This window comes from Hyla sarda (assembly GCF_029499605.1).
Source record: "Hyla sarda isolate aHylSar1 chromosome 1 unlocalized genomic scaffold, aHylSar1.hap1 SUPER_1_unloc_4, whole genome shotgun sequence".
NCBI lineage: Eukaryota > Metazoa > Chordata > Amphibia > Anura > Hylidae > Hyla > Hyla sarda.
Genome location: NW_026607590.1, coordinates 38,903 through 64,543, shown reverse-complemented (window position 1 = coordinate 64,543; position 25,641 = coordinate 38,903). Strand labels below are relative to the sequence as shown.

General features: G+C 42.8%; 2 protein-coding genes across 2 annotated transcripts in view; one reads left to right on the top strand and one right to left on the bottom strand.

The window, feature by feature from the left end:
- The first annotated feature begins 1,084 nt into the window (after positions 1-1,084).
- The window catches only part of LOC130298205 (oocyte zinc finger protein XlCOF6-like), a 47,727-nt gene continuing 23,170 nt past the window's right edge, over positions 1,085-25,641 (top strand). The window contains exons 1-2 of the mRNA XM_056551119.1: positions 1,085-1,089; positions 5,991-6,722. Of these exons, the coding sequence (XP_056407094.1) occupies positions 1,085-1,089; positions 5,991-6,722 (737 nt within the window). The remainder of the gene's footprint in view (positions 1,090-5,990; positions 6,723-25,641) is intronic.
- Positions 19,039-20,569, bottom strand: LOC130298192 (uncharacterized). The gene is made up of 2 exons (XM_056551109.1): positions 19,893-20,569; positions 19,039-19,277 (listed from the first exon to the last, which is right to left on the bottom strand). The coding sequence occupies exons 1-2, from the start codon at positions 20,536-20,538 to the stop codon at positions 19,204-19,206; spliced, it is 720 nt and encodes a 239-aa protein (XP_056407084.1). The 5' UTR covers positions 20,539-20,569; the 3' UTR covers positions 19,039-19,203.

Genomic DNA, 25,641 nt, shown 5'->3' with positions numbered 1-25,641 from the left:
TCAATATTAACATCATTGACACTGCCCTCCAACGGGTCAGACACAGGAGTAGATCTGACCTCTTGTTTGACAAACATAAACGTACTGCATCCCCAAAACATTTCTGTTTCTCCCTTGAAAATTCCAACATGAACCAACACTTAGCTGGTGCCATACGGCGCCATTGGTTCATTCTGGAATCTGACCAGGACCGAAATGAAGTTGTCCAACACCCTCCTTTAATCGCCTATAGAAAGAATGTCACTATAGGAGAAAAACAAAAGAAATTGAAGAGCGTCAGTGACCAGAATCATCCAACTAAAAATTGGCTCACCAGCGGTCCCCTTAAGGGCAATTACCCCTGTAAGACGTGCCACCATTGTAGACACATGTACACGGGTAATACCCTAACAATAGGAGGATGGCACCACCGAGTTAGTGAAATGATCACCTGCAGATCCACCCACGTGGTTTATGCCCTTCCTTGCCCTTGTGGTAGGTTCTACGTGGCCAAGACCATCCGGCAGCTCCAGGTGCGGTTCCGTGAGCATGTTCGCTCTCTCCGGACCAGACTTGGTGCCCCCAGGTTTATTGCCCACATGAACCAGACAGACAATGGTAATCATGATGAACTTAAATTTGTGGGCTTAGAAAGAATATTACCATTCAAAAACGGAGGGGATAGAGGAAGACTCCTCCTCCAGCGAGAAGCCTGCTGGATAGTGTGCCTGAATGCTACAGGCAACGCCGGTCTTAATGACCGGAATTAATGTGGTGCATTTTTGTAAATTTCACGATTGTATTTATTAATAATATATCTTGTCTAATTAATTGTATTTGCACTATAGAGTTAGAAACTTGTTGTAGTACTCACAATAGTATTTTTATATGTTGTTTCGGTGCTCCGGTCATGTGACCATGACTCCATTCACGTGACTTAGACACTCACCATTTTGCCGGGCGATTGTCTGACGCCGCCCCTATATACAGGAGCGCGGCGCCAGAAGATGTCATTCTGGCTACAGGAAGTGCGCATAGATGCACGAAACGGCTTGTTCCGGGTCCCTGCTCTCCATCCCGCTCCCCCACCTGTAACATCGTGTATATGACGTAAGAAAATAAAGACCTGGATGGTGAGTGCGGCTCCTGTTTGTTGTATGTCTTCACTTTATGCTTCCTGTTCAAGCTTCGCACCTCCGCTACAGGCTACTTGTCAGTCCAGTCCCGTCCCGTGTGTCGCTGCATGTCTAAGTGGCTGCTTAGTTTTGTATGTGCCGGCGTTCTGTCCTCTTTTGGCTTACTAAATTGCTGGTACTAACCAAAATTTTTTTGTTTCACAAGTAGTAACAGAAAAAAAAGCTCCCCAGAATGTGTAGCCCAATTTCTCCAGAATAAGGAAATACCCCATAAAAGGCAGTAAAGCACTCTGCGGGTGCAAAACAGGGCTTAGGAGTGAGACAGCACCGATGAGATTTGAGGCCTAAAGTGGTGATTTAACTGCAAAGGCCGAGGATCTGACATAAAATAAAAATAAATAAAAAAACCTTGACAAGTGACCACAATTTTTAACCTCTTAAGGACCTGTAGGCCCTACGCCCGGTCCCGGTGTTTAAAACTCACACCGGGTCGGTCCCGGCTGCTATTCATAGCAGGGACCCTGGCCTAACAGTGCGCGGCATGCTATTAACCCTTCAGACGCGGCAATCAAAGTTTACCGCCACGTCTGAAAGTGAAAGTAAATGCTTCCCGGCAGCTCAGTCGGGCTGATCGGGACATCCCGATAAAATTGTGATGTCCCGATCAGCTAGGACGCGAGCTGAGGTTCCCTTACCTGTTTCCACCGTGTCCGATATGGGTTTGATTGCTCCAAGCCTGAGCTACAGGCTTGAGAAATCAAGCCCCTATCTCGCTGATCCATGCAAAGCTATGGCTTTGCAGGGATCAGCATAAGAGATCAGTGTGTGCAGTGTTATAGGTCCCTATGGGATAACAATGATCAGTATAAGAGATCAGTGTGTGCAGTGCTATAGGTCCCTATGGGATAACAATGATCAGTGTGTGCAGTGTTATAGGTCCCTATGGGAGCTATAACACTGCAAAAAAAGTTAAACAAAGGTCATTTAACCCCTTCCCCAATAAAACTTTGAATCGACCCCCTTTTCCCATAAAAAAAAACTGTGTAAATAAAAATAAACATATGTGGTATCGCGTGTGTGGAAATGTCCGAACTATAAAAATATATTGTTAATTAAATCGCACGGTCAATGGCGTATGCGCAAAAAAAATCCAAAGTCCAAAATAGCGTATTTTTGGTCACTTTTTTTATATCATAAAAAAAATGAATAAAAAGCGATCAAAAAGTCAAATCAATAGAAATAAAAACTTCGGAACACGGCGCAAAAAAATTAGCCCTCATACCGGCCCGTATGCGGAAAAATAAAAAAGTTATAGGGGTTAAAAGATGATAATTTTTAACATATAAATTTTCCTGCATGTAGTTATGATTTTTTTCAACCTATATAAGTAGGGGATCATTATAACCGTATGGACCTACAGAATAAAGATAAGGTGTCATTTTTACCAAAAAATGCAGTACGTAGAAACGGAAGCCCCCAAAATTTACAAAATGACATTGTTTCTTCAATTTTGTTGCACAATGAATTTTTTTTCCATTTCACCGTGGATTTTTGGGTAAAATGACTAATGTCACTGCAAAGTAGAATTGGTGGCGCAAAAAATAAGCCATCATATGGAATTTTATGTGCAAAATTGAAAGCGTTATCATTTTTAGAAAGTAATGAGGAAAAAAATGAAAATACAAAAACGGAAAAACCCTGCGTCCTTAAGGGGTTAATAAAGATAGGTTACTTGTAGAATCATATTAGCTGTTGGAAACACTTATAGGGAATATGATTAGAAGTCAATCTTTTTTTAAATTAAATAAAATTATCAATGATACTGACTCACGAAGAATTGAGTTTCTTAGCAAAAAGAAATGGGAAAGGGAAATGGGTGAAATATCTAAACTTGAACGGAGCTCTATAGTAAAAAGTCTGAAAATTGTTTCGAGATTCGAATTGTAATGAGAATCATAAAAAAATAATTACATTCAAAACTATTCATAGGTTATATTATACACCGGAGATGTGGTGTGAGAGCCTCTGCTGAATGTCCTTGTTATAATATACACCGGAGAGTCTATATAATGTGGTGTGAGAGCCTCTGCTGAATGTCCTTGTTATATTATACACCGGAGAGTCTATATAATGTGGTGTGAGAGCCTCTGCTGAATGTCCTTGTTATATTATACACTGGAGAGTCTATATAATGTGGTGTGAGAGCCCCTGCTGAATGTCCTTGTTATATTATACACCGGAGAGTCTATATAATATGGTATGAGAGCCCCTGCTGAATGTCCTTGTTATACACCAGAGAGTATATATAATGTGGTGTGAGAGCCTCTGCTGAATGTACTCGTTATATTATACACCGGAGAGTCTATATAATGTGGTGTGAGAGTCTCTGCTGAATGTCCTCGTTATATTATACACCGGAGAGTCTATATAATGTGGTGTGAGAGTCTCTGCTGAATGTCCTCGTTATATTATACACCGGAGAGTCTATATAATATGGTGTGAGAGCCTCTGCTGAATGTCCTTGTTATATTATACACCGGAGAGTCTATATAATATGGTGTGAGAGCCTCTGCTGAATGTCCTTGTTATATTATACACTGGAGAGTCTATATAATGTGGTGTGAGAGCCTCTGCTGAATGTCCTTGTTATATTATACACCGGAGAGCATATATAATGTGGTGTGAGAGTCTCTGCTGAATGTCCTCGTTATATTATACACCGGAGAGTCTATATAATGTGGTGTGAGAGCCTCTGCTGAATGTCCTTGTTATATTATACACCGGAGAGTCTATATAATATGGTGTGAGAGCCTCTGCTGAATGTCCTTGTTATATTATACACCAGAGAGTATATATAATGTGGTGTGAGAGCCTCTGCTGAATGTCCTTGTTATAATATACACCGGAGAGTCTATATAATGTGGTGTGAGAGCCTCTGCTGAATGTCCTTGTTATAATATACACCGGAGAGTCTATATAATGTGGTGTGAGAGCCTCTGCTGAATGTCCTCGTTATATTATACACCGGAGAGTCTATATAATGTGGTGTGAGAGTCTCTGCTGAATGTCCTCGTTATATTATACACCGGAGAGTCTATATAATATGGTATGAGAGCCCCTGCTGAATGTCCTTGTTATACACCAGAGAGTATATATAATGTGGTGTGAGAGCCTCTGCTGAATGTCCTCGTTATATTATACACCGGAGAGTCTATATAATGTGGTGTGAGAGTCTCTGCTGAATGTCCTCGTTATATTATACACCGGAGAGTCTATATAATGTGGTGTGAGAGTCTCTGCTGAATGTCCTCGTTATATTATACACCGGAGAGTCTATATAATATGGTGTGAGAGCCTCTGCTGAATGTCCTTGTTATATTATACACCGGAGAGTCTATATAATATGGTGTGAGAGCCTCTGCTGAATGTCCTTGTTATATTATACACTGGAGAGTCTATATAATGTGGTGTGAGAGCCTCTGCTGAATGTCCTTGTTATATTATACACCGGAGAGCATATATAATGTGGTGTAAGAGTCTCTGCTGAATGTCCTCGTTATATTATACACCGGAGAGTCTATATAATGTGGTGTGAGAGCCTCTGCTGAATGTCCTTGTTATATTATACACCGGAGAGTCTATATAATATGGTGTGAGAGCCTCTGCTGAATGTCCTTGTTATATTATACACCAGAGAGTATATATAATGTGGTGTGAGAGCCTCTGCTGAATGTCCTTGTTATAATATACACCGGAGAGTCTATATAATGTGGTGTGAGAGCCTCTGCTGAATGTCCTTGTTATATTATACACCGGAGAGTCTATATAATGTGGTGTGAGAGCCTCTGCTGAATGTCCTCGTTATATTATACACCGGAGAGTCTATATAATGTGGTGTGAGAGTCTCTGCTGAATGTCCTCGTTATATTATACACCGGAGAGTCTATATAATATGGTATGAGGCACCTCGTTTGTAATCAGTCCCCGGAGTGATCACAGGGCAGGCGGCGTGTGACGTCACGCTCCGCCCCTCAATGCAAGCCTACGGGAGGGGTGTGATAGCTGTCACACCCCCTCCCACAGGCTTGCATTGAGGGGCCAAGCGGGACTTCACACGGGGGCGCAGGCGTGTGATCTGTGATCGCCCGTAATCAGACCCAGAGCGAACACACTCCGGGGACTGATTACAAATGGGGTGCCGCGTGCAAAATCACGGGGGTCCCCAGCAGCGGGACTCCCGCGGTCAGGCATCTTATCCCCTATCCTTTGGATAGGGGAAAAGATGTGTAAGCACCGGAGAACCCCTTTAACATAAAACACATATGCCTATTTAATTTTTTATGAGGATATTCAGCAGAAGCTTTCACACCACATTATATAGACTCTCCGGTGTGTGATAGAACGAGGACATTACAAACGGGGACTCAGTTCAAACGGGGTGCCGCGTGCAAGATCACGGGGATCCCCAGCGGCGGGACTCCCGCGGTCAGTCATCTTCGTCTAAGCACTGGAGTACCCCTTTAAGTGATTATTTACCCAGGGTCTATGGAAGTGTTGCACATGTCTTTTTTTTTATTTTTTTTTACATATGTATGAAACGTAACATTATGCAATAAAAAAAAGTAATGTAAAAAAAATATATATATTTATCGTTGTGATCGTATGGACCTGATTTATATTTTAATGCACAGCGAATGAAAGGTGTTAATACCATGTAAGATTGGTGTCACAAAAAAGAAGCTCTCAAACGGCTCTGTAGATGAAAAAAAAATAAAAGAATTACGGGAATGTGGAGAGGAGGAAAAAAGAAAACACAAAAGTTTAAATTTCCTGGGTTGATTTAATAAAATCTGTGTTATTCTCTGCAGATTCTTGTACCAGGAGATCAGAGGAGAATCTTATATCTTCAGATTATAAAGCAGATGATGATATCACACAAGATACATATGAAGAACATTCCATTATCCCAGATACACCCTCAGCCCTTCACAGCCAAGATCTGTCATCTCATCCTTATATACAGGTCCTGTCTTCTCAGTCATCACAGGATGTTCAGCAAAATAAAAGTCACAGAAGGGGTGTTGGACATAAACAAGCTCATTCAGGAAATAAACCATTTTCATGTTCAGAATGTGGGAAATGTTTTACTTCTAAATCAAGTCTTGTTAAACATAAACAAACTCACACAGGGGAGAAACTATATTCATGTTCAGAATGTGGGAAATGTTTTACTCGGAAATCAACTTTTGTTAATCATCAAAGAACTCACACAGGGGAGAAGCCATTTTCATGTGCAGAATGTGGGAAATGTTTTACTGAGAAATCAAGTCTTGTTAAGCATAAAAGAACTCACACAGGAGAGAAGCCATTTTCATGTTCAAAATGTGGGAAATGTTTTACTGAGAAATCAAGTCTTTTTAAACATAAAAGAACTCACACAGGGGAGAAGCCGTTTTCATGTTCAGAATGTGGGAAAGGGTGTGTTCAAAAATCAGATCTTGTTAAACATCAAAGAACTCACACAGGAGAGAAGCCATTTTCATGTTCAAAATGTGGGAAATGTTTTACTCAGCATTCACATCTTGTTCAACATCAAAGAACTCACACATGAGAGAAGCCAATTCAGATCAGTAAATGATGCAGATAACACATCTATATATTATCCATGTACATAGGATATCTGACATTTATACATATATAATATACTGCATCTCCAAACTTGTTACCAATTGTTAATAAAAGTTTTCTTTCTTATATGATTTATTATTCTTATATTCATCTCCGCACACTGGACTTATAATAAATGTAATATTGTCCCTGACGTTGTATATAGGGAATGTAACGCGTCAGTGTTGTCCCCGCCCCCTTCTCATTATGATTATAGAGACTTTAATTCAAGGCATCAGACAGGATCCGCGCGTCTCCCTTGAAGATCGTCTCTTCTGAACATAAGACGCTGCAGATACTTTTATTTATCACAAACCCTAGACCAGCGTTTCCCGTCTTGACGTCTATTTTCGGTCTCCGATCATAAAATCCATTTTTCTATATGAGAAGTCGTCAATATCTCAGCGTCCCCCGGGTTCAGTAAACATCGGTGTAATTCTTTTCCTTTTCTTTGTCCTCCCCGGGGTATAAAATCCCTAGAGATCTGATCACATCTGGTACAAGATCTCTTTACTTCACACTTTGCGCCATTATTACACGGATTGAAGACCCAGTTACACGCTCGTAAATTCCCATATATGTCGTGGATTGGAAGGAAAGAGGTTCTTAAATCTTAATATTTAATCCCTTCAGGACACAGGGCGTACCTGTATGCCGTAATTTCGGGGACCAGACCGGGATGCCTCCTGAAATCATTCAGCAGGCATCCCATGACAATGCCCAGGGGGGTTCTGAGACCCCCACACCCGCCCATGTAGCGCAATTGCCGCAAATCGCCGGTGAATTCAAACCCGCATCTGTGGCGATTCTGGTCATATGGGTCACGTGTGACCTGATGACCCAGAATTAGAATGTGATCGGCGGAGTACTATACACCACCAATCACCTCCTGTAGCTGGGGGGAGGTGGCGATCCGGTCACCTCCCCAGGAGCGCTACTATTGGTTGGACGATCAATAGCAGCCGGGAGAGGAGGGGTTAATGTCCCCTTCTCTCAGCTCTGCTCGCCCACCGAGCTCAGCCAGTGGGCAGAGCTGAGAGAATAAGCCAGGGACCCCCTTCTCTATGAAGATCTGTGCCCCTCAGGGCTGAGGAATTGATTTTAGTGCAGGGTGATTTTCAGTGCAGGGACAGGTAGGTTAATAAAAAAAATAGGTCCTAAAGGGTCCACCACAGGGCTTCAGGGTGCTGAATTTGGCCCCCTTTGTAATTTTTTTTTTGGGCCACAGCATTTTATTTTTTTCTTATAACGGTGTGTAATTTATAATCACACACCATTATATATATATAGGTTACACCAAACACATACACTACACACCTCCCGCCCCCCCCCCCCCCCACATAGGCCCTCCCTCCGCACCTCAAGGTGATGGCCCGCCGGGCATATTCGGCAGAGGAGGCATACGCTTTACTTGCCTCCAACTCCGAATCTGCCAGTGAGGAAGAGGAAGATCCTACTTTTCTGTGTTTTTCCTCGTCATCTAGCACTGATGATGAGCACCCCAGAAGGAGGCGGAGACGCCGTCAGGCGAGGCCACACCCCCTTTGATAGTGACCCATTGGCCGACACTTGTACGAGTGTCCATGCCACTCGTAATAGGAATCCGACCCCCCCAGACAAGCATACTGGAGCCCCCTACTGGTGAACCTGTCTGGAAACCCCCAGAGGGATATCAGCCACGGATTCCTGAGTTTGTTGGTGACTCAGGAATCCGGATTGGCACGGCCGGATACACTGAAATAGACAATTTCAGTTTTTATTTCAGTGACAACGTTGTCAATCTAATGATGGAGCAAACAAACTTGTACGCCCAACAGTTCATTGCCCACCACCCTGATTCGCTTTTGGCCAGGTACAATGAATGGTACGCCATTAATGCACCCGAACTGAGGACATTTTGGGGCCTCTTGATGCATATGGGCCTCTACCAGACCCCACTCTACGGTAGGTCCTCTACCAGACCCCACTCTACGGTATGGCCATGGCACGAGGACGGTTTGAGGCCATTCGGAAATGCCTGCATTACACTGATAATGCGGCATGTCCCCCCTGAGGTGATATGACCGGCTTTACAAAGTGAGGCCGGTCATAGATCACTTTGTGGCCAAATATTCGGAGGCCTACGTACGTACGTACGTACATACGTACGTACGTACGGGAGCTCTCTGTAGATGAGTCTCTTATCAGTTTTAAGGGGAGGCTTATCTTCCGCCAGTATATTCCCTTGAAGCGGGCGCAGTATGGCGTGAAGCTCTACAAACTTTGTGAGAGTACCTCAGGGTACACTCTCACGATTAGAGTATATAAGGGACAGGATTCCCGTATTGAACCCCCAGATTGTTCCCTCACTCTGGGTGTTAGCGGGAAGCTTGTGTGCGACCCTATGCACCCATTGCTGGATAAGGGTTATCACGTGTAGGTGGACAACTTTTATACCAGCATCCCTCTGTTCACATCCCTTGCCGCCAGATCCACGTCCGCTTGTGGGACCGTGCGGAAAAACCAGAGAGGCCTCCCTCTAAATTTTGTACAGACACCTATCCCCAAGGGTGAATCCCGTGCACTTACCCATGAAAACCTGTCACTGGTCACGTATAAGGATAAGAGGGATGTCCTTTTGCTGACCATAATTCATGGTAACGGCAGCTCACCTGTCCCTTTGCGAGGTACCACAACACCGGTCCTCAAGCCGATTGTATTCTGGACTACAATTGTGATAGATGTATATGTGTGTATATGTAAATTTTATATACTGTACATGTAAAATGCCTATTTAGGATGAGGCCATGCTTCTCTGTTACTTGTCCACCTCTCCCCCATCTTCTCTCTCCCATCTTGCCCCCACCATCGTGTAGAGGAAGCTGCTGGCCACGAGGACAATGCTACTTCCACATCTGCTCTTTCCTGTCTCACCCCTCCCATCGTGTGGAGAATCAGAAGAAATAAGCCCGCCAAACTGTTCAGGAAAGGCATAGTAGGGGGTGGGAACTTATGTTAATTACAAAGGTAATATAAGCTTGAACGATTTGAAATAAAGCTCAGTGACGAGCACACAGAACACAGAAGCATTTGAAACTGACAATGGCTCCGTTTGATTTACTTCGGTATATACATTCTGTATAGGGATTTGGCTGGGAGTTAGATAGCTACAAGAACACTGATAAAATCCATGTCACAATCAGTATATGGGGGGGAGTTGATCTCTATGATCAAGTCCTCAAGCCATATAATGCCATGCGGAAAACACGTGTATGATACAAAAAGTTGCACTCTACATGGTACAGGTTGCCATGTATAACTCTTTTGTACTGTCCCAGTATGCTGGCAACACAGGGACATTCCTCCAGTTCCAAGAAGTCAGGCAACCGTGAAAGAGCAGGCCAGAGTTCCTGATGAACTGGAAATATAGGAGCCAGGATCGTCCCCGGCCAGCACTTTCCAGGTGATGTACCCCACACTGTAAATAAGGGCCGATCCCAGAAAAAATGCAGAGTGTGTCACAAGAGGGGGATACGGAAGGACAAGAGGGGGATACGGAAGGACAAGAGGGGGATACGGAAGCACAAGAGGGGGGATACGGAAGGACAAGAGGGGGATACGGAAGGACAAGAGGGGGATACGGAAGGAGAGGAGGGGGATACGGAAGGACAAGAGGAGGATACGGAAGGACAAGAGGGGGATACGGAAGGACAAGAGGAGGATACGGAAGGACAAGAGGAGGATACGGAAGGACAAGAGGGGGGATACGGAAGGACAAGAGGGGGATACGGAAGGACAAGAGGGGGGATACGGAAGGACAAGAGGGGGATACGGAAGGACAAGAGGGGGATACGGAAATACAAGAGGGGGATACGGAAGGACAAGAGGGGGATATGGAAGGACAAGAGGGGGATACGGAAGCACAAGAGGGGGGATACGGAAGGACAAGAGGAGGATACGGAAGGACAAGAGGGGGATACGGAAGGACAAGAGGGGGATATGGAAGGACAAGAGGGATATATGGAAGGACAAGAGGGAGATACGGAAGGACAAGAGGGGTGATACGGAAGGACAAGAGGGGGATACAGAAGGACAAGAGGAGGATAAGGAAGGACAAGAGGGGGATACGGAAGGACAAGAGGGGGATACAGAAGGACAAGAGGGGGATACAGAAGGACAAGAGGAGGATACGGAAGGGCAAGAGGAGAATACGGAAGGACAAGAGGGGGATACGGAAGGACACCACCACTCAATGTGACACTTGCCCTGATCATCCGGGCATCTGCATTAAGGAATGCTTCAGGGAGTATCACACTTCCATGGACTACTACATTTTCCCTTTTCATTTTAATTTTCCATAATTTGACCCAAATTAAAAATACAGAGTGTGTCACAGGAGGGGGATATGGAAGGACAAGAGGGGGATACGGAAGGACAAGAGGGGGATACGGAAGGACAAGAGGGGGATACGGAAGGACAAGAGGGGGATACGGAAGGACAAGAGGGGGATACGGGAGGACAAGAGGGGGATATGGAAGGACAAGAGGGGGATATGGAAGGACAAGAGGGGGATACGGAAGGACAAGAGGGGGATATGGAAGGACAAGAGGGGGATATGGAAGGACACCACAACTTAATGTGACACTTGCCCTGATCATCCGGGCCTCTGCATTAAGGAATGCTTCAGGGATTATCACACTTCCATGGAGCACTACATTTTCCCTTTTCATTTTAATTTTCCATAATTTGACCCAAATGTACCAAGTCCAGAGTACATTCCAAATTTTAACCCCATAAACCACTAAATTGCCCATAAAAAAAAAATCTCATTAAAAAATAAAAATAAAAAACGGATAAGACCTCTAGGGGTATTTTTTCCAAAAATGGGTCATGCGTCACCGAGTCACTAGCATCGGGGTCTTTTTTTTTTTTTTGTTGCCTCAAATGTGCAGCGCTCTCTCCTTACCTGAGCGGGGTGCACATTTGAGGTAACAGAATAGGGACGGCCACACACATCACATTCCCAGAATGATGATTCAGAGCATAGGGTTTGGGGCGGGCATCATTTTTACTTTTGGCTATACTCTAGGCCATCATTCTGGGAATATAATTGGCACATCAGTAGTTAAATTATAATTTTCATTCCCCCCCCCCCCCATAGTACACTTCATCCATTCCTGGAAAATAAATTTAGGGAACACCCGTCTAGTTCCCCCTATACACCTTCCCCAGGGGGTGTACTGTCTGTAATGGGGTCACATGTGGGTGCTTCTTTCTTGTATTTTCCTCTGAATATATGTAACCGTCAGCTACTGATATACCATAGGCCTCAAATGCAAACAGACCTCTATGACTCTTGAGCCTCTATGACACCCACATATGGGGTATTTCCATACTCGGAAGCAATGGGCTTACAACATTTGGGGGCATTTGGGGTAACACCAGCATTTTTGTGAAAAAAACCCTATTTTGTCATTTTACGGCCCACTGTTCAAAACACCAGGGAAGTGTAAATACTCACTGTACCCCTTGTTACGTTCCTTGAGGGGTGTAGTTTCCAAAATGATGGCACTTGAAGGGGGGTCCCACTGCTCTGGCTCCATGGTAGCTCTGTAAACGCTTAAGGCCCCTGACAAAATTCTCCCAAAGCCGAATGGCGCTCCTGCTGTTCTGAGACCTGGTGTGCACCCGCAGAGCTGCTAACATCCAAATATGAGGTATGTCCTTACTCCAAAGAAATGTATTTACAAAAATTTGGGGTAACCCCAGTATTTTAGTGTAAAAAATCTAATTTTTCCTTTTCAAATCCCATTTTAATGAACATTTATCAAACACCTGTGGGGTGTTAAGGCTCACCGGACCCCTTGTTACGTGCCTTGAGGGGTGTAGTTTCCAAAATAATAGCCATGTGTTTTTTTTTGTTTTTTTTTGCTGTTCTGGCACCATAGGGGCTTCCTAAATGTGACATGTCCCCCAAAAACCATTTCAGCAAAACTTGCTCTTCAAAATCCCATTGTTGCTCCTTCCCTTCTGAGCCCTCTACTGCGCCCGCCGAATACTTTACATCCACATATGAGGTATTTCCTTACTCAAGATAAATTAGGTTACACATTTTAGGAAGATTTCTCTCCTATTACCCCTTGTAAAAATTGAACAATTGGATCTACAAGAACATTCCAGTGTAAAAAATGAAGATTGTGAATTTTCTCCTTCACTTTGCTGCTATTCCTGTGAAACACCTAAAGGGTTAACACGCTTACTGAATGTCATTTTGAATACTTTGAGGGGGGAAGTTTTTATAATGGGGTCATTTGTGGGGTATTTCTAATATGAAGACCCTTCAAATCCACTTCAAACCTGAACTGGTGTCTGAAGAATTCTAATTTTGAACATTTTGTGAAAAATTGCTGCTGAACTTTGAAGCCTCTGATGTCGTCCAAAAGTAAAAACATCTCAATTTTATGATGGAAATATAAAGTAGACATAGGGGGAGATTTATCAAGAAATGTCTATGTTAGATCACATTTCCACCATTTTTTTGTCTATTCTTTGACTAGCGTTCCCCTTAGTCATCAATAATGCGCAGGAGTAATGATGGATAAGGTGCAGCTCTCCTGTCTAAACGCCTTTTCTAAAAAAAGAGTCAGACCAACAACCAGAGGCCTGGGTTCCCAACGTACATGTACCTATAGGGTATAAGTACAACAGCAAAAAAAAATTTTTGTATCAATATATCAGAATAATACTTATTACCATCAACCTATTGTGTACTCCTACACAAATATCATAGCAGAAAAAGAGAATGGAGACACTTATAATGTAAAAATTATATAACTTTATTAAATATACATTAAAAATTAATTAATATAAAATCACAGATAGGGAGAAGCATCCACAAAGTGGGAAGACAAAGGCGTTGCTCACAGACAGATCCACATTAGTAAGTTATATAAGGAAAAGTAACATGGTGCATGTTGTGCATTAACAGCACATATATAGGCACAACAATGCTCTAATTATCATACAGTACAATGCACACAGTGAAGACAATAGGCATACCAAACTGTAACATCCAGTTCCTAACAGGGTCTGCTGGAGCAACGCCACCCCAACGCACGTTTCGGCGAGTCCTTCGTCCTGGGGGTGGCGTTAACTCAGCAAGCAATCCTATTTAAGGTGGTGTCCACCAATCAGAATTTGCCATAAAATTACCTTTAGAGGAATCACCTGTCTCTCTGCTATAGTCGGCGCATAGGGTGCAGCCTCGGCCGGGCGACGCCACTTCCGGAATCCGCGTCACACGCCAGATCACATGACGCGGTCACATGACCGCATCACATGACCGACCCTACAGACACAGACCCGGAAGAGCGCCGTCCCCCGGACCGCACTCATGCGCACAGCAGACATGAACATACTGGGTCTATTGATCAGCATTAACCCCGACGGCCCCGAACCCAGAATTGGGCGGAGCCGTCGTGTCCAGGCAGACCAAGAGATCCAGCATTTGATAGATTTAAGCTTCATATACACTAACATAGGAAACTGTCAATGGGGGTATATAACATTCATCAATAAATAGAAGGGTCATTGTTAATTTGCTGTCATAATTGAAAAATTCATAGATAAACATTTAAAAAATATATATATTATAAAAAAATATATTGCTATATATATATATGAACAATTGATAGCGCAAAGGGAACCTTTTAAATTATTTTATTGTATAAACATAACACTCGTGGTAGTGATTAAAATATGTGTTAGCCACCATACACTACTTATATTGCCGCATCCATTTATAGAGATGTATCACAAGTTGTAGTCCATATGTTCCTTTAGGCCACAATGTTCATTAGTGCGTTTTTAAAGTGCATATGAGAGTGTGCGTTTTCTACTTATTATTCAAGTACCCACCCCCGATTGGTGACTTCTCTAATATAGATATATTTGTTGACATGGTAACCAATGACTTAAAAAGGCTAGACCAAAAAAGAATGAGGGAACAGAACCTCACGAGAGAAGAGAGACAGGCTATGACTGCATTAGCCAAAGATCCCTCCCTGGTCATCAAACCCTCGGACAAAGGAGGAAATATAGTTTTGATGACCAGGGAGGAATACAAAAGGATGTGCTTGGACACCTTGTCAGACAGGGAGTGTTATAGCAAACTGAGGAAGGACCCCACAAGGGAATTTGCAGAAGAGTTAGTGACTATCCTGGATGAAGGTAGAAGTTGCAACCTACTAAGTAAAACAGAATACGAATATATGAAGCCAAAAACCCCCAGAATGGCATGCTTTTATTCAGTACCAAAGATACACAAGGACCATCCCCCTTTAAGAGGGAGGCCCATTGTGTCGGGTATCGGCAATCTAACAGAAGGGGTGAGTCAGTATGTGGATTGCATACTGCGCCCCTTCGTATATGCCCTACCATCATTTGTTCGTGATACGACAGATGTACTACAAAAATTGGAAGACCTAAGATTGGAGGAGGGATCGATACTAGCATCCCTTGATGTGGAGGCGCTGTACTCCTCCATCCCCCACAACAAGGGTCTGGAGGCAGTACAATACTTCCTAAGCTCCAGAGGCATTCAATATACATCGCATAACACACTGGTAATAAAACTATTGAGATTTGTTCTCACCAGGAATTATTTCCAGTTTGAGGGGGAGTCCTTCCACCAAAGCCGAGGTACAGCGATGGGGAGCCCCTGCGCCCCCAGCTTCGCAAACCTGTACCTCGGCTGGTGGGAGGACCAACAGGTATTCAATGAGGAGATGGCGTCATGGACCAGTCATGTAAGTTTATGGCTAAGGTTCATAGACGATATTCTCATAATTTGGTCGTCCACTGAGGAGAAGTTCTTAAGGTTCGTGGAAATACTAAATAGAAATAACTTGGGGTTAAAATTTACCAGTTGTATAAGTAAGGATCATATTGCATTCTTGGACCTAAAAATATGGATCAAACCCGACAACCACATACAAACTACAGTGTATAGAAAAGAGACAGCTACTAATTCCCTACTTCAGTGGGACAGTTGCCATCCACGCCCACTGAAGCAGGGAATACCAACGGGACAATATCTTCGGATACAAAGGAATTGTTCTTCACTGGAAGACTTTGAGACTAAAGCAAGGGAGTTACGGGTAAGACTAAGGAGTAGGGGGTACCCGAATAAAGTTCTGAAGAAAGCGTACCATAGAGCATTAACATCTAATAGATCCCATCTACTAACCCCAAAAGTAAAGCAGGACTCCAACGATGTAACAAGAGTTATTGGAGTCTTTGATGAAAAAGCAAATGAAGTACGGGAGATCCTAAACAAATACTGGGGAATATTAAGGATGGATAAAACCCTGGATAGTATAATTCCTCATACCCCACAAATAACATACAAACGTGGACAAAATCTAAAGGATAAACTAATAAGGAGCAACTTTGAACCTGAACAGAAAAAAGGATGGTTTACAGAAAAACCAAAAGGAACCTTCCCGTGCAGTAAATGCACAATGTGCCAATATGTACATAAAAGCAGTGAGTTCAAAAGTAGTGTAACAGGCAAACAATATAAAATGCAACAATTCGCGAACTGTGAAACAAAAGGCGTTGTATATCTCCTAACGTGCTCGTGTCCAGCAAAGTATGTGGGGAAAACGTTCAGAGCCCTTAAGAAACGGCTACAGGAGCATGTGGGAGATATAATCCATATGAGGGACACTCCAGTTGCAAATCACTTTGCACTCAAACACGAAAGTGACATTAAAAGTTTAAAAGTGCAGGTGATAGAAGTGATACCTCCCCCACCAAGAGGAGGAGACTGGGACAGGAGCCTACTACAGAGAGAGGCATTCTGGACATATACACTGGAGACTGTAAAACCGGGAGGACTAAATGATTTTATATCATATGCCTGCTTTATCGAATGAAAAAAAGTAAACAAAAACATGCCGGCCCTACTGTACAAGAAAATAAAATAAAACAAAAATAAATATAACATCAGCCTGTAACTCACTGCAAAAAGATGAACAACAATTACTATAACCCAAAATAAACTACCTCGAGATAAACAAACATTAAACAATAAAACAAAAATAACAAAAAAACAAAAACACAAGAATTAACACAAGAATTAATCAAGCAAACGATGATAATATCAAATATTTGTGTTATAAAATAGAAATTTTCAATGAATAGAAAAGAATGCACAAGAACAAATGAAAATCCCAGATGATAAAGGGTTAAAATGAATGAAACGCAAGCCACCTACCTGATTGATGGAGACCGGAGCTCAGAACGAGGGCTGGAAAGCATACCTGAGCGCATAGTGTACACTCCCCACCCGAAAACACCCAGGTGATCCAACCAGATCGTAAAAGATACTGAAGGAAAAGCCCTGACGTAAGAGATTATGATTGGACCTGAGGAAAACATGTGACTATGGAATAGGAGGAGTTACAGATATAAAAACACGGCGGGAAGTCATTTGAAGTACGGCCGTCATCAGTGCCGCATCTAAAAAGGATACAGGAGGAGTAAAAAAAGCCGAAAACAAGTCCCGGAAGAATCGTAAGAGGAAACGCATCGGACCGGCAATTACCTATAAAGAAGCTCCCATCCGAAAGAAACTAGAAGCACCAACTACTTAAGAAGCCGAAAAAGAGATAAGTGCAATAAGTGCTATGTGTAATAAGGAATATGTGCAATAAGTGTGTGCAATAATTTAAATAGACATGATCATAATGTGCAATATGCATCGTTCTATGTGCAAATATCTAAAAGACTGTGACATAATTTGCCATTAACAGATGGACATTAAGTTGCTATAGAGGCACACAATCGAAATACCTCTATGAATAATAAAAGCACATCCAATACTTCTGTTAATACATGCACATAACCAGTACGGTTACCACACATGGACAATCAAGGTGTGGGAGGCACGTACAGAAGACAGAGGTCACAAATGTACTAGCGCACCTTGAATAATAAGTAGAAAACGCACTAATGAACATTGTGGCCTAAAGGAACATATGGACTACAACTTGTGATACATCTCTATAAATGGATGCGGCAATATAAGTAGTGTATGGTGGCTAACACATATTTTAATCACTACCACGAGTGTTATGTTTATACAATAAAATAATTTAAAAGGTTCCCTTTGCGCTATCAATTGTTCTACACATTATTGGGAGACCTAACAATATACGGTACGGACAAGTACCTTAGTGGATTACGTATATATATATATGTATTCAAAATAACAATAAAAATTATATTAATAAATAATAATTAGTGTGAAAGAATAATAGTATTATAATTGTGAATAAAAATTGTGAATATTAATTAGATGTTAATAGTGGTAATAAGGTGTAACTGTGCTAAATGGTTATAGTGCCATAAGAGGGGAGCATTAATAATAATAGAAAATTATATGGAAAAGTGAATGTATGAGAAGTATATGTGATGTATAAAATATGAAATCAAACCATTATATATATATGCATATCCATACACATAAAATGTGATACTGTGTTTAATATATAATATGAGAAGTGAATGATGATATAAAATAAATAATAAAAAAGGGGAAGTAATAAATTAATACTACTGTAAAGTGCAAGTGCAATATAAAGAAATATATATGTAATGTATGCATAATTATATATATGCATAAAAAACATTTATAAAGAAAATGTGAAAATTATATAAAAGTTTATAATCATAAATGTAATAAAAATTGTTGTGATAATAAAAATGTATTCATACATCAATCAATTAAAAAGATGAAAATTGTATAGTGAATAATAAATACAGTGCAAAATTATATATATAGAGATGAGTGTATATGTGCATGAGCCCATATTTGCACCTACAAAAATACACTCATAGCGATAGTGAAAAAAGTGAAAAAAAAATATATATAAGGGTATCTACATACCCAAATATCAAGTGATACACAAAAAACGTGAATGGTGAAAAACAAATAAGAATTAGAAAAATGAAAAAATTGAATGGAATACAAGGAAATGTATAAAAAAGGGGAAGCGAGAGGAGGAGGGAAAGAGGGGGGGGGGGAAGGTGAAAAAAGGGGGGGAAGGGAAAAGAGAGGAGGGGGGGACAGAAAGGAAGGAGGGAAGGGAAAGGAGGAGGAGGGGAGGGGAAGGAGAAACAGGGGAAAATGGGAGAGGGGGGAGGGCAGGGGAAAGAGAGGAAGGGGAGAAGGGGGAAAAAAGGGGGGGAAGGGAAGGAAGGACAGGGAAAACAGAGAAAAGAAAAAGGAAAAAGAAAAAGAAGAAGACCACATAAGATCTCGCACACTAAAATAAATAATTAACGACAGCAAGATTAAATCCATACATTATATCCAATCAAGATAAGGTACAATGTCTACCCCATATGTCAGTCCCCATAACATTCATAAATCTTGTTAATAGTCCGCATATAGGATCCCAGGATTCCAAAAAAAGGGGGGGCTATTGGTCACGCGATGATGTAACACCACTGAAATGAAAAAGGGGAAAAATTGGGAAAAAGTTTATTAGTACATAAAACCCATTAAAATAATTAAAAAGCAAAAGCTGCTGAGAAAGACGTCAGGTGGTCAGAGAAATGGCGAGAATGGCAATACCTCATTTAACCCTTGTGGTTGTAAGGAGTTCAAACGCCAGATCCACTTGCTTTCACATTGTGCTAATATTTTTGGGACATCACCACCCCTCATGCCTAGATCAATCATATCGATGCCCTTTACTTTCAATGCCTTAGGGTCCTCACCATGTTCAGCCAAAAAATGTCTAGGAATAGATTTCAACTCCTCAGGATGTGCATGTTCGGATGCCAGTCTAATGTCTCTCACATGTTCTCTAATACGAACCTTTAAGGCTCTTGTGGTGAGTCCGACATATATTTTTGAACAAGGACATGATGCGTAGTAGATTACAGCTTTCGAATTGCATGTAATATGATGTTGAATGCTGAAAGTCTTAAGCCCTGATGAATCTATAAAACTATCACTTTTTTCTACATTCGGACACGCAACACATTTTCCACAAGGGAAACATCCATTTTTAGGACCCCTTCCGCCAAAAAGGTTTACAGTACTAGTGATATACTCACTTTTCACTAAGATGTCTTTTAGATTTCTGGCTCTTCTTGCAGTCATCTGAATCCGTGGAGGTATGTAATGCTGGAGGATAGGGTCCGTTCTTAATATAGGAAGATGTTTTTCAATGACCCTTCTCATGGTGTCCCACTGATCATTGTAATCTGAGATATATCTTACTGTGTCGTCCGGAATCGGTTCCTTCTTTCTATGTAATAATTGATGTCTCGATGTTGCTTTGGCTCGTTTGTATGCATATTTTAAGCATCGCTGGCTATAGCCTCTCTCTTTAAATCTTTTCTGTAACAATTTTGCTTGTTCTTCAAATCTTTCATCTGAGGAGCAGATCCTTCTAATGCGTAGATATTGTCCCACTGGAATGGCTTTTACAACATGTTTTGGATGAGCAGATGTTGCATGAAGGTAGGTGTTAGTCGCAGTCGGTTTTCTGTAAATATCAGTCTGAAGGAATCCATTGGAGTCTTTAATCAGAGTCACATCTAGAAAAGGAATCGAAGTATAGTCATATGAGTAAGTGACTTTAATATTTTTGGTGTTGTGGTTGAGTTGACGCATGAATGATTCCAATTCATCTGTTGTACCCTGCCAGATCATGAGGACGTCATCAATGTACCGTGCCCAGAAAAGGACACGTTCCATTGAGAGGTCCCCATGATCTGACAGGAATAGATCCCTCTCCCACAGCCCCAGGAACAGGTTTGCATACGAGGGCGCACAAGGCGCCCCCATAGCAGTGCCCTGGAGCTGCAGGTAGAGGGATCCATTAAATGTAAAAAAATTATGAGTAAGGACAAAGTCTAATAGTTGACATATGAACGAAGACATTTCAGATTTGACATTACTACATCTTAGAAAAAATTCCGTAGCTTCCAATCCATCCACATGACGAATACACGTGTATAAAGATTCAATGTCAATGGCTACCAACAGGGTATCCTTTTCGAGATGTAATCCTTCAATTCTCGTAAGGAGGTCATTAGTACCTTTCACAAACGAGGGAAGGCATTCGACTAAAGGCTTTAGTTTATCATCTATAAATCTAGATACATTTTCCGTCAAGTTACCATTACCTGATATTATTGGTCGTCCAGGTGGTCTCTTCAGGTTTTTGTGCACCTTAGGCAATAGATATAACGTGGGTATTTTCGGATGTGAAACAATGAGGGCTCGATGTAATTCTGGTGAAATAACTCTCTGGGTTTCAGCGTGTGTCAGAATCTCCCCCAAACTATTTTGGAAGGAAATAAGAGGGTTAAATGTTAGTTTTTTATAACACGTACTTTCCCTCAGTTGACGACGAGCTTCAGCCTCATACATATCTTTGGGCCAGATAACCGTGTTTCCGCCTTTGTCTGCAGGTTTAATTATAGCATCCTTCAAATTTTTTAGTTTCTCAAGGCTTAATCATTGATCATTAGTGAGGTTGTCATGAGTAACTGTCTTAGAGATCTTTTTGAAATCTTTGTCAACCATTTTGACAAATGTTTCAACGACCGGACAGACAGACAGTGACGGAAAATTTTTTGACTTAGGTTTAATACACGTGGGTACCTGGTCCTCAGGTGAAATTTCTTGTTCCATAAGAAGTTCGTCTAAAGTGCGCAAGGCCTGTCTCTCCAAGGGTGAAGTGAAAATGGTAGCGAATTCATCTTTATGGTACCATCTTTTAAAAATCAGGGATCGTGCAAAAATATGTAAATCTTTCAGGGCTGTAAAATGATTAAAACATGAGCTAGGTGAGAATGTCATTCCTTTAGATAGCACATCAATATCTACCGAGGTCAATTCATATTGAGATAAATTAATTACCTTGGATGTGTCGTCAGTCGGAGTTGGTGTCTCCCTTGAGTCAAATCTTCGTTTGGAGTTATCACGCTGGAATTCCTTCTTACGTTTTTGCTGGTTATTAAAGTGGTTAGATCGATATGACGGGCCACTATACTCACTACTCGACGAGATGGACGAGACAGACATTGCCCTCTGTCGTTGTTGGGGTCGATCTCCCGTGCTCCTTCTCTGCCATTTATAAACTGTCTAAACGCCTTTTCTAAAAAAGAGTCAGACCAACAACCAGAGGCCTGGGTTCCCAACCTACATGTACCTATAGGGGTACGCCACGGGGTGAGCGTTGGTATGCGAAAGCAACGACAAATACTGGCCATGGACTGGCAAGTACTGGTCAGTGCATAGCCGGGCAAACCTCCAGCTGTTGCAAAACTACAATTCTCAGCATGCAGTGACAGAAGGGCATGCTGAGACTTGTAGTTATGCAACAGCTGGAGGTTCACTACTATAACTTTCAGCATGCCCTTTGGCTGTCCGTGCATGCTGGGGGTTGTAGTTATGAAACAGCTGGAGGCACACTGGTTGCAAAACACAGAGTTTGTTACATAACTCAACCCATGTGCCTCCAGCTGTTGCAAAACTAAAACTCCCAGCATGCATGGTCTGTCAGTGCATGCTGGGAGTTATAGTTTTGCAACAGCTGGAGGCACATGGGTTGGGAGTTGGAAAACAGATGATGTTTCCCAGACAGTGTGCCTCAACTACAACTCCCAGCATGCCCAGACAGCCGAGGGGCATGCTGGGAGTTGTAGTTTTGCAACAACTGGAGGAGAACAGATTGGGGACCAGATTGGAGACCAGATTGGGGACATCTGCTGGGCCATGTTCTGGCTCCTGCGGCGTCCTGTGCGCTGCGCAATGACGAGTGATGTCCTCAACGCGACGTCACCGTCAGTGCGCACAGTGACAGCTCAGGACGCCGCCGGAACCAGAAGTAGCCCGGACCCGGGAACAGGTAATTATAAAACCCAGGATGGGGGAGGCAATGGGGCAGCGGCGGCGGTTGGACTTGGGAGGACCCCAGGACAGGCAGGGGGAGAGAAGTGGGCGGCGGCGGCGGTCTCTGGCCCCACTAAAGCCCCTGCAGTTCATTGATTTAAAGCGCCAGCTTTAAATCATTGATCTGCAGCGGCTTCTGAGGGGGGAGGGGGGAGAAATAGCCCAAAACTTATACCAGAATATCGGTATAAGTTATCGGCCATCGGGCTGGTAACAGCGGGACTTCTGTCAGTTAACCCGTGCGATGTCGCGCATCGCGGGGTTAACTGAATGCCGTCTATAGACAGCAGAATGCCTGAGGGACCTGCGCAATTCTCTATAGATGGGATTCTGTGGGAAGGGGTTAAAGGTTGAATTGTGGAAGGTAGAAATTATTCTCACACCTACTGGTAAGTGGTCTAGCTTTGCGCCTAAAAATTTACCTTTACGCACAAAATAGCGACTTTTGACATAAGTCGCAAATTATGAATATGAAAATTATGAATATGATCGGGGCCGTCAGAGCCATAGCCAGCAGGGGTGAGGTGGCACTGGTGCAACCTCACGATCGCCCTGATTCGTCGGCCGGTTTCCCGGCCGACCAATCAGGGCGCCTGATGCGGGTGTCACTCCCGCAACCCGCTCCGCCCCTCTTCCGGAGGATGTGAGCGGGTGCGGGACGTGCACACCGGGAGCTGGGGACCCCGATCCCCGGCGTGAATGCTGGGATCGGGGCCCCAGGAGCAGCAGCGACGACGAGAAACTAACCTGATGCGGCTGGATCGTTGGAGGTGAGTGACAGCCTCCTGCTGTTGCTTAGCAACAGCTCCCAGCATGCAAAAAGGGCATGCTGGGAGCTGTAGTTATGCAACAGCAGGAGGCAGACCACCACAACTCCCAGCATGCCCTTATAGTTGCAACAGCTGGAGGCACATTTTTTCTATGGAAAAGTGTACCTTCAGCTGTTGTGTAACTACAACTCCCAGCTTGCACAAACAGCTAAAGTGCATGCTGGGAGTTGTAGTGGTGCATCTGCTGGTTGCATAACTACAACTCCCAGCATGCCTGTTGGCTGTCTGTGACTGCTGAAAGTTGTAGTTTTGCAACAGCTGAAGGCACACAGAGTTAAGTAGCAAACCAGTGTGTCTCCAGCTGTTACATAACTACAATCCCCAGCCAAAGTAGTATGCCTCCAGCTGTTGCATAACTACAAGACCCAGCATGCCCTTCCGCTGTCCGTACATGCTGGGGGTTGTAGCTTTTGCAACAGCTGAAGGCACACTGGTTGCAAAACACTGAGTTTGTTACCAAACTCTGTGTTTCACAACCAGTGTGCCTCCAGCTGTTGCAAAACTACAACTCCCAGCATGCACTGATAGACCGTACATGCTGGGAGTTGTAGTTTTGCAACAGCTGGATGTTTCTCCCCCGCCAATGTGAACGTACAGGGTACACTCACATGGGCGGAGGTTTACAGTAAGTATCCGGCTGCAAGTTTGAGCTGCGGCAAATTTTCTGCCGCAGCTCAAACTGCCAGCGAGAAACTACTGTGAACCCCCGCCCGTGTGACTGTACCCTAAAAACACTATACTACACTAACACAAAATAAAATAAAAAGAAAAAAACACTACATATACACATACCCCTACACAGCCCCCCTCCCCAATAAAAATGAAAAACGTCTGGTACACCACTGTTTCCAAAACGGAGCCTCCAGCTGTTGCAAAACAACTACTCCCAGTATTACCAGACAGCCACTGACTGTCCAGGCATGCTGGGAGTTTTACAACAGCTGGAGGCCCCCTGTTTGGGAATCACTGGCGTAGAATACCCCTATATCTACCCCTATGCAATCCCTAATTTAGGCCTCAAATGCGCATGGCGCTCTCACTTTGGAGCCCTGTCGTATTTCAAGGCAACAGTTTAGGGCCACATATGGGGTATCGCCGTACTCAGGAGAAATTGTGTTACAAATTTTCTGCTTTACCCTTTTTAAAAATGTAAAATTTTTGGGAAAAGAAGCATTTTAGGTAAAAAAAATTTTTTTTTTTTACATATGCAAAAGTCGTGAAACACCTGTGGGGTATTAAGGTTCACTTTACCCCTTGTTACGTTCCCCGAGGGGTCTAGTTTCCAAAATGGTATGCCATGTGTTTTTTTTTTTGCTGTTCTGGCACCATAGGGGCTTCCTAAATGCGGCATGCCCCAAGAGCAAAATTTGCTTTCAAAAAGCCAAATGGGTATTTTCTGCTATTACCCTTTTTAAAAATGTAAAACTTTTGGGAAACCAAGCATTTTAGGGAATTTTTTTTTTTTTTACATATGCAAAAGTCGTGAATCACCTGTGGGGTATTAAGGTTCACTTTACCCCTTGTTACGTTCCCCGAGGGGTCTAGTTTCCAAAATGGTATGCCATGTGTTTTTTTTTGCTGTTCTGGCACCATAGGGGCTTCCTAAAGGTGACATGCCCCCCAAAAACCATTTTTCGCTCCTTCCCTTCTGAGCCCTCTACTGCGCCCGCCGAACACTCTATATAGACATATGAGGTATGTGCTTACTCGAGAGAAATTGGGTTTCAAATACAAGTAAAAATTTTCTCCTTTTTACCCCTTGCCTTACCTCCTTCACTTTGCTGCTATTCCTGTGAAATACCTAAAGGGTTAAAACGCTGACTGAATGTCATTCATTTTGAATACTTTGGGGGGTGCAGTTTTTATAATGGGGTCATTTGTGGGGTATTTCTGAACTGGTCCCTGAAAAAAAGTGAGTTTCAAAATTTTGTGAAAAATTGGAAAATTGCTGCTGAACTTTGAAGCCTCTGGTGTCTTCCAAAAGTAAAAACGGCAATTTTATGATGCAAATATAAAGTAGACATCAAAAATATTTGGAATATCCATTTTCCTTACAAGCAGAGAGCTT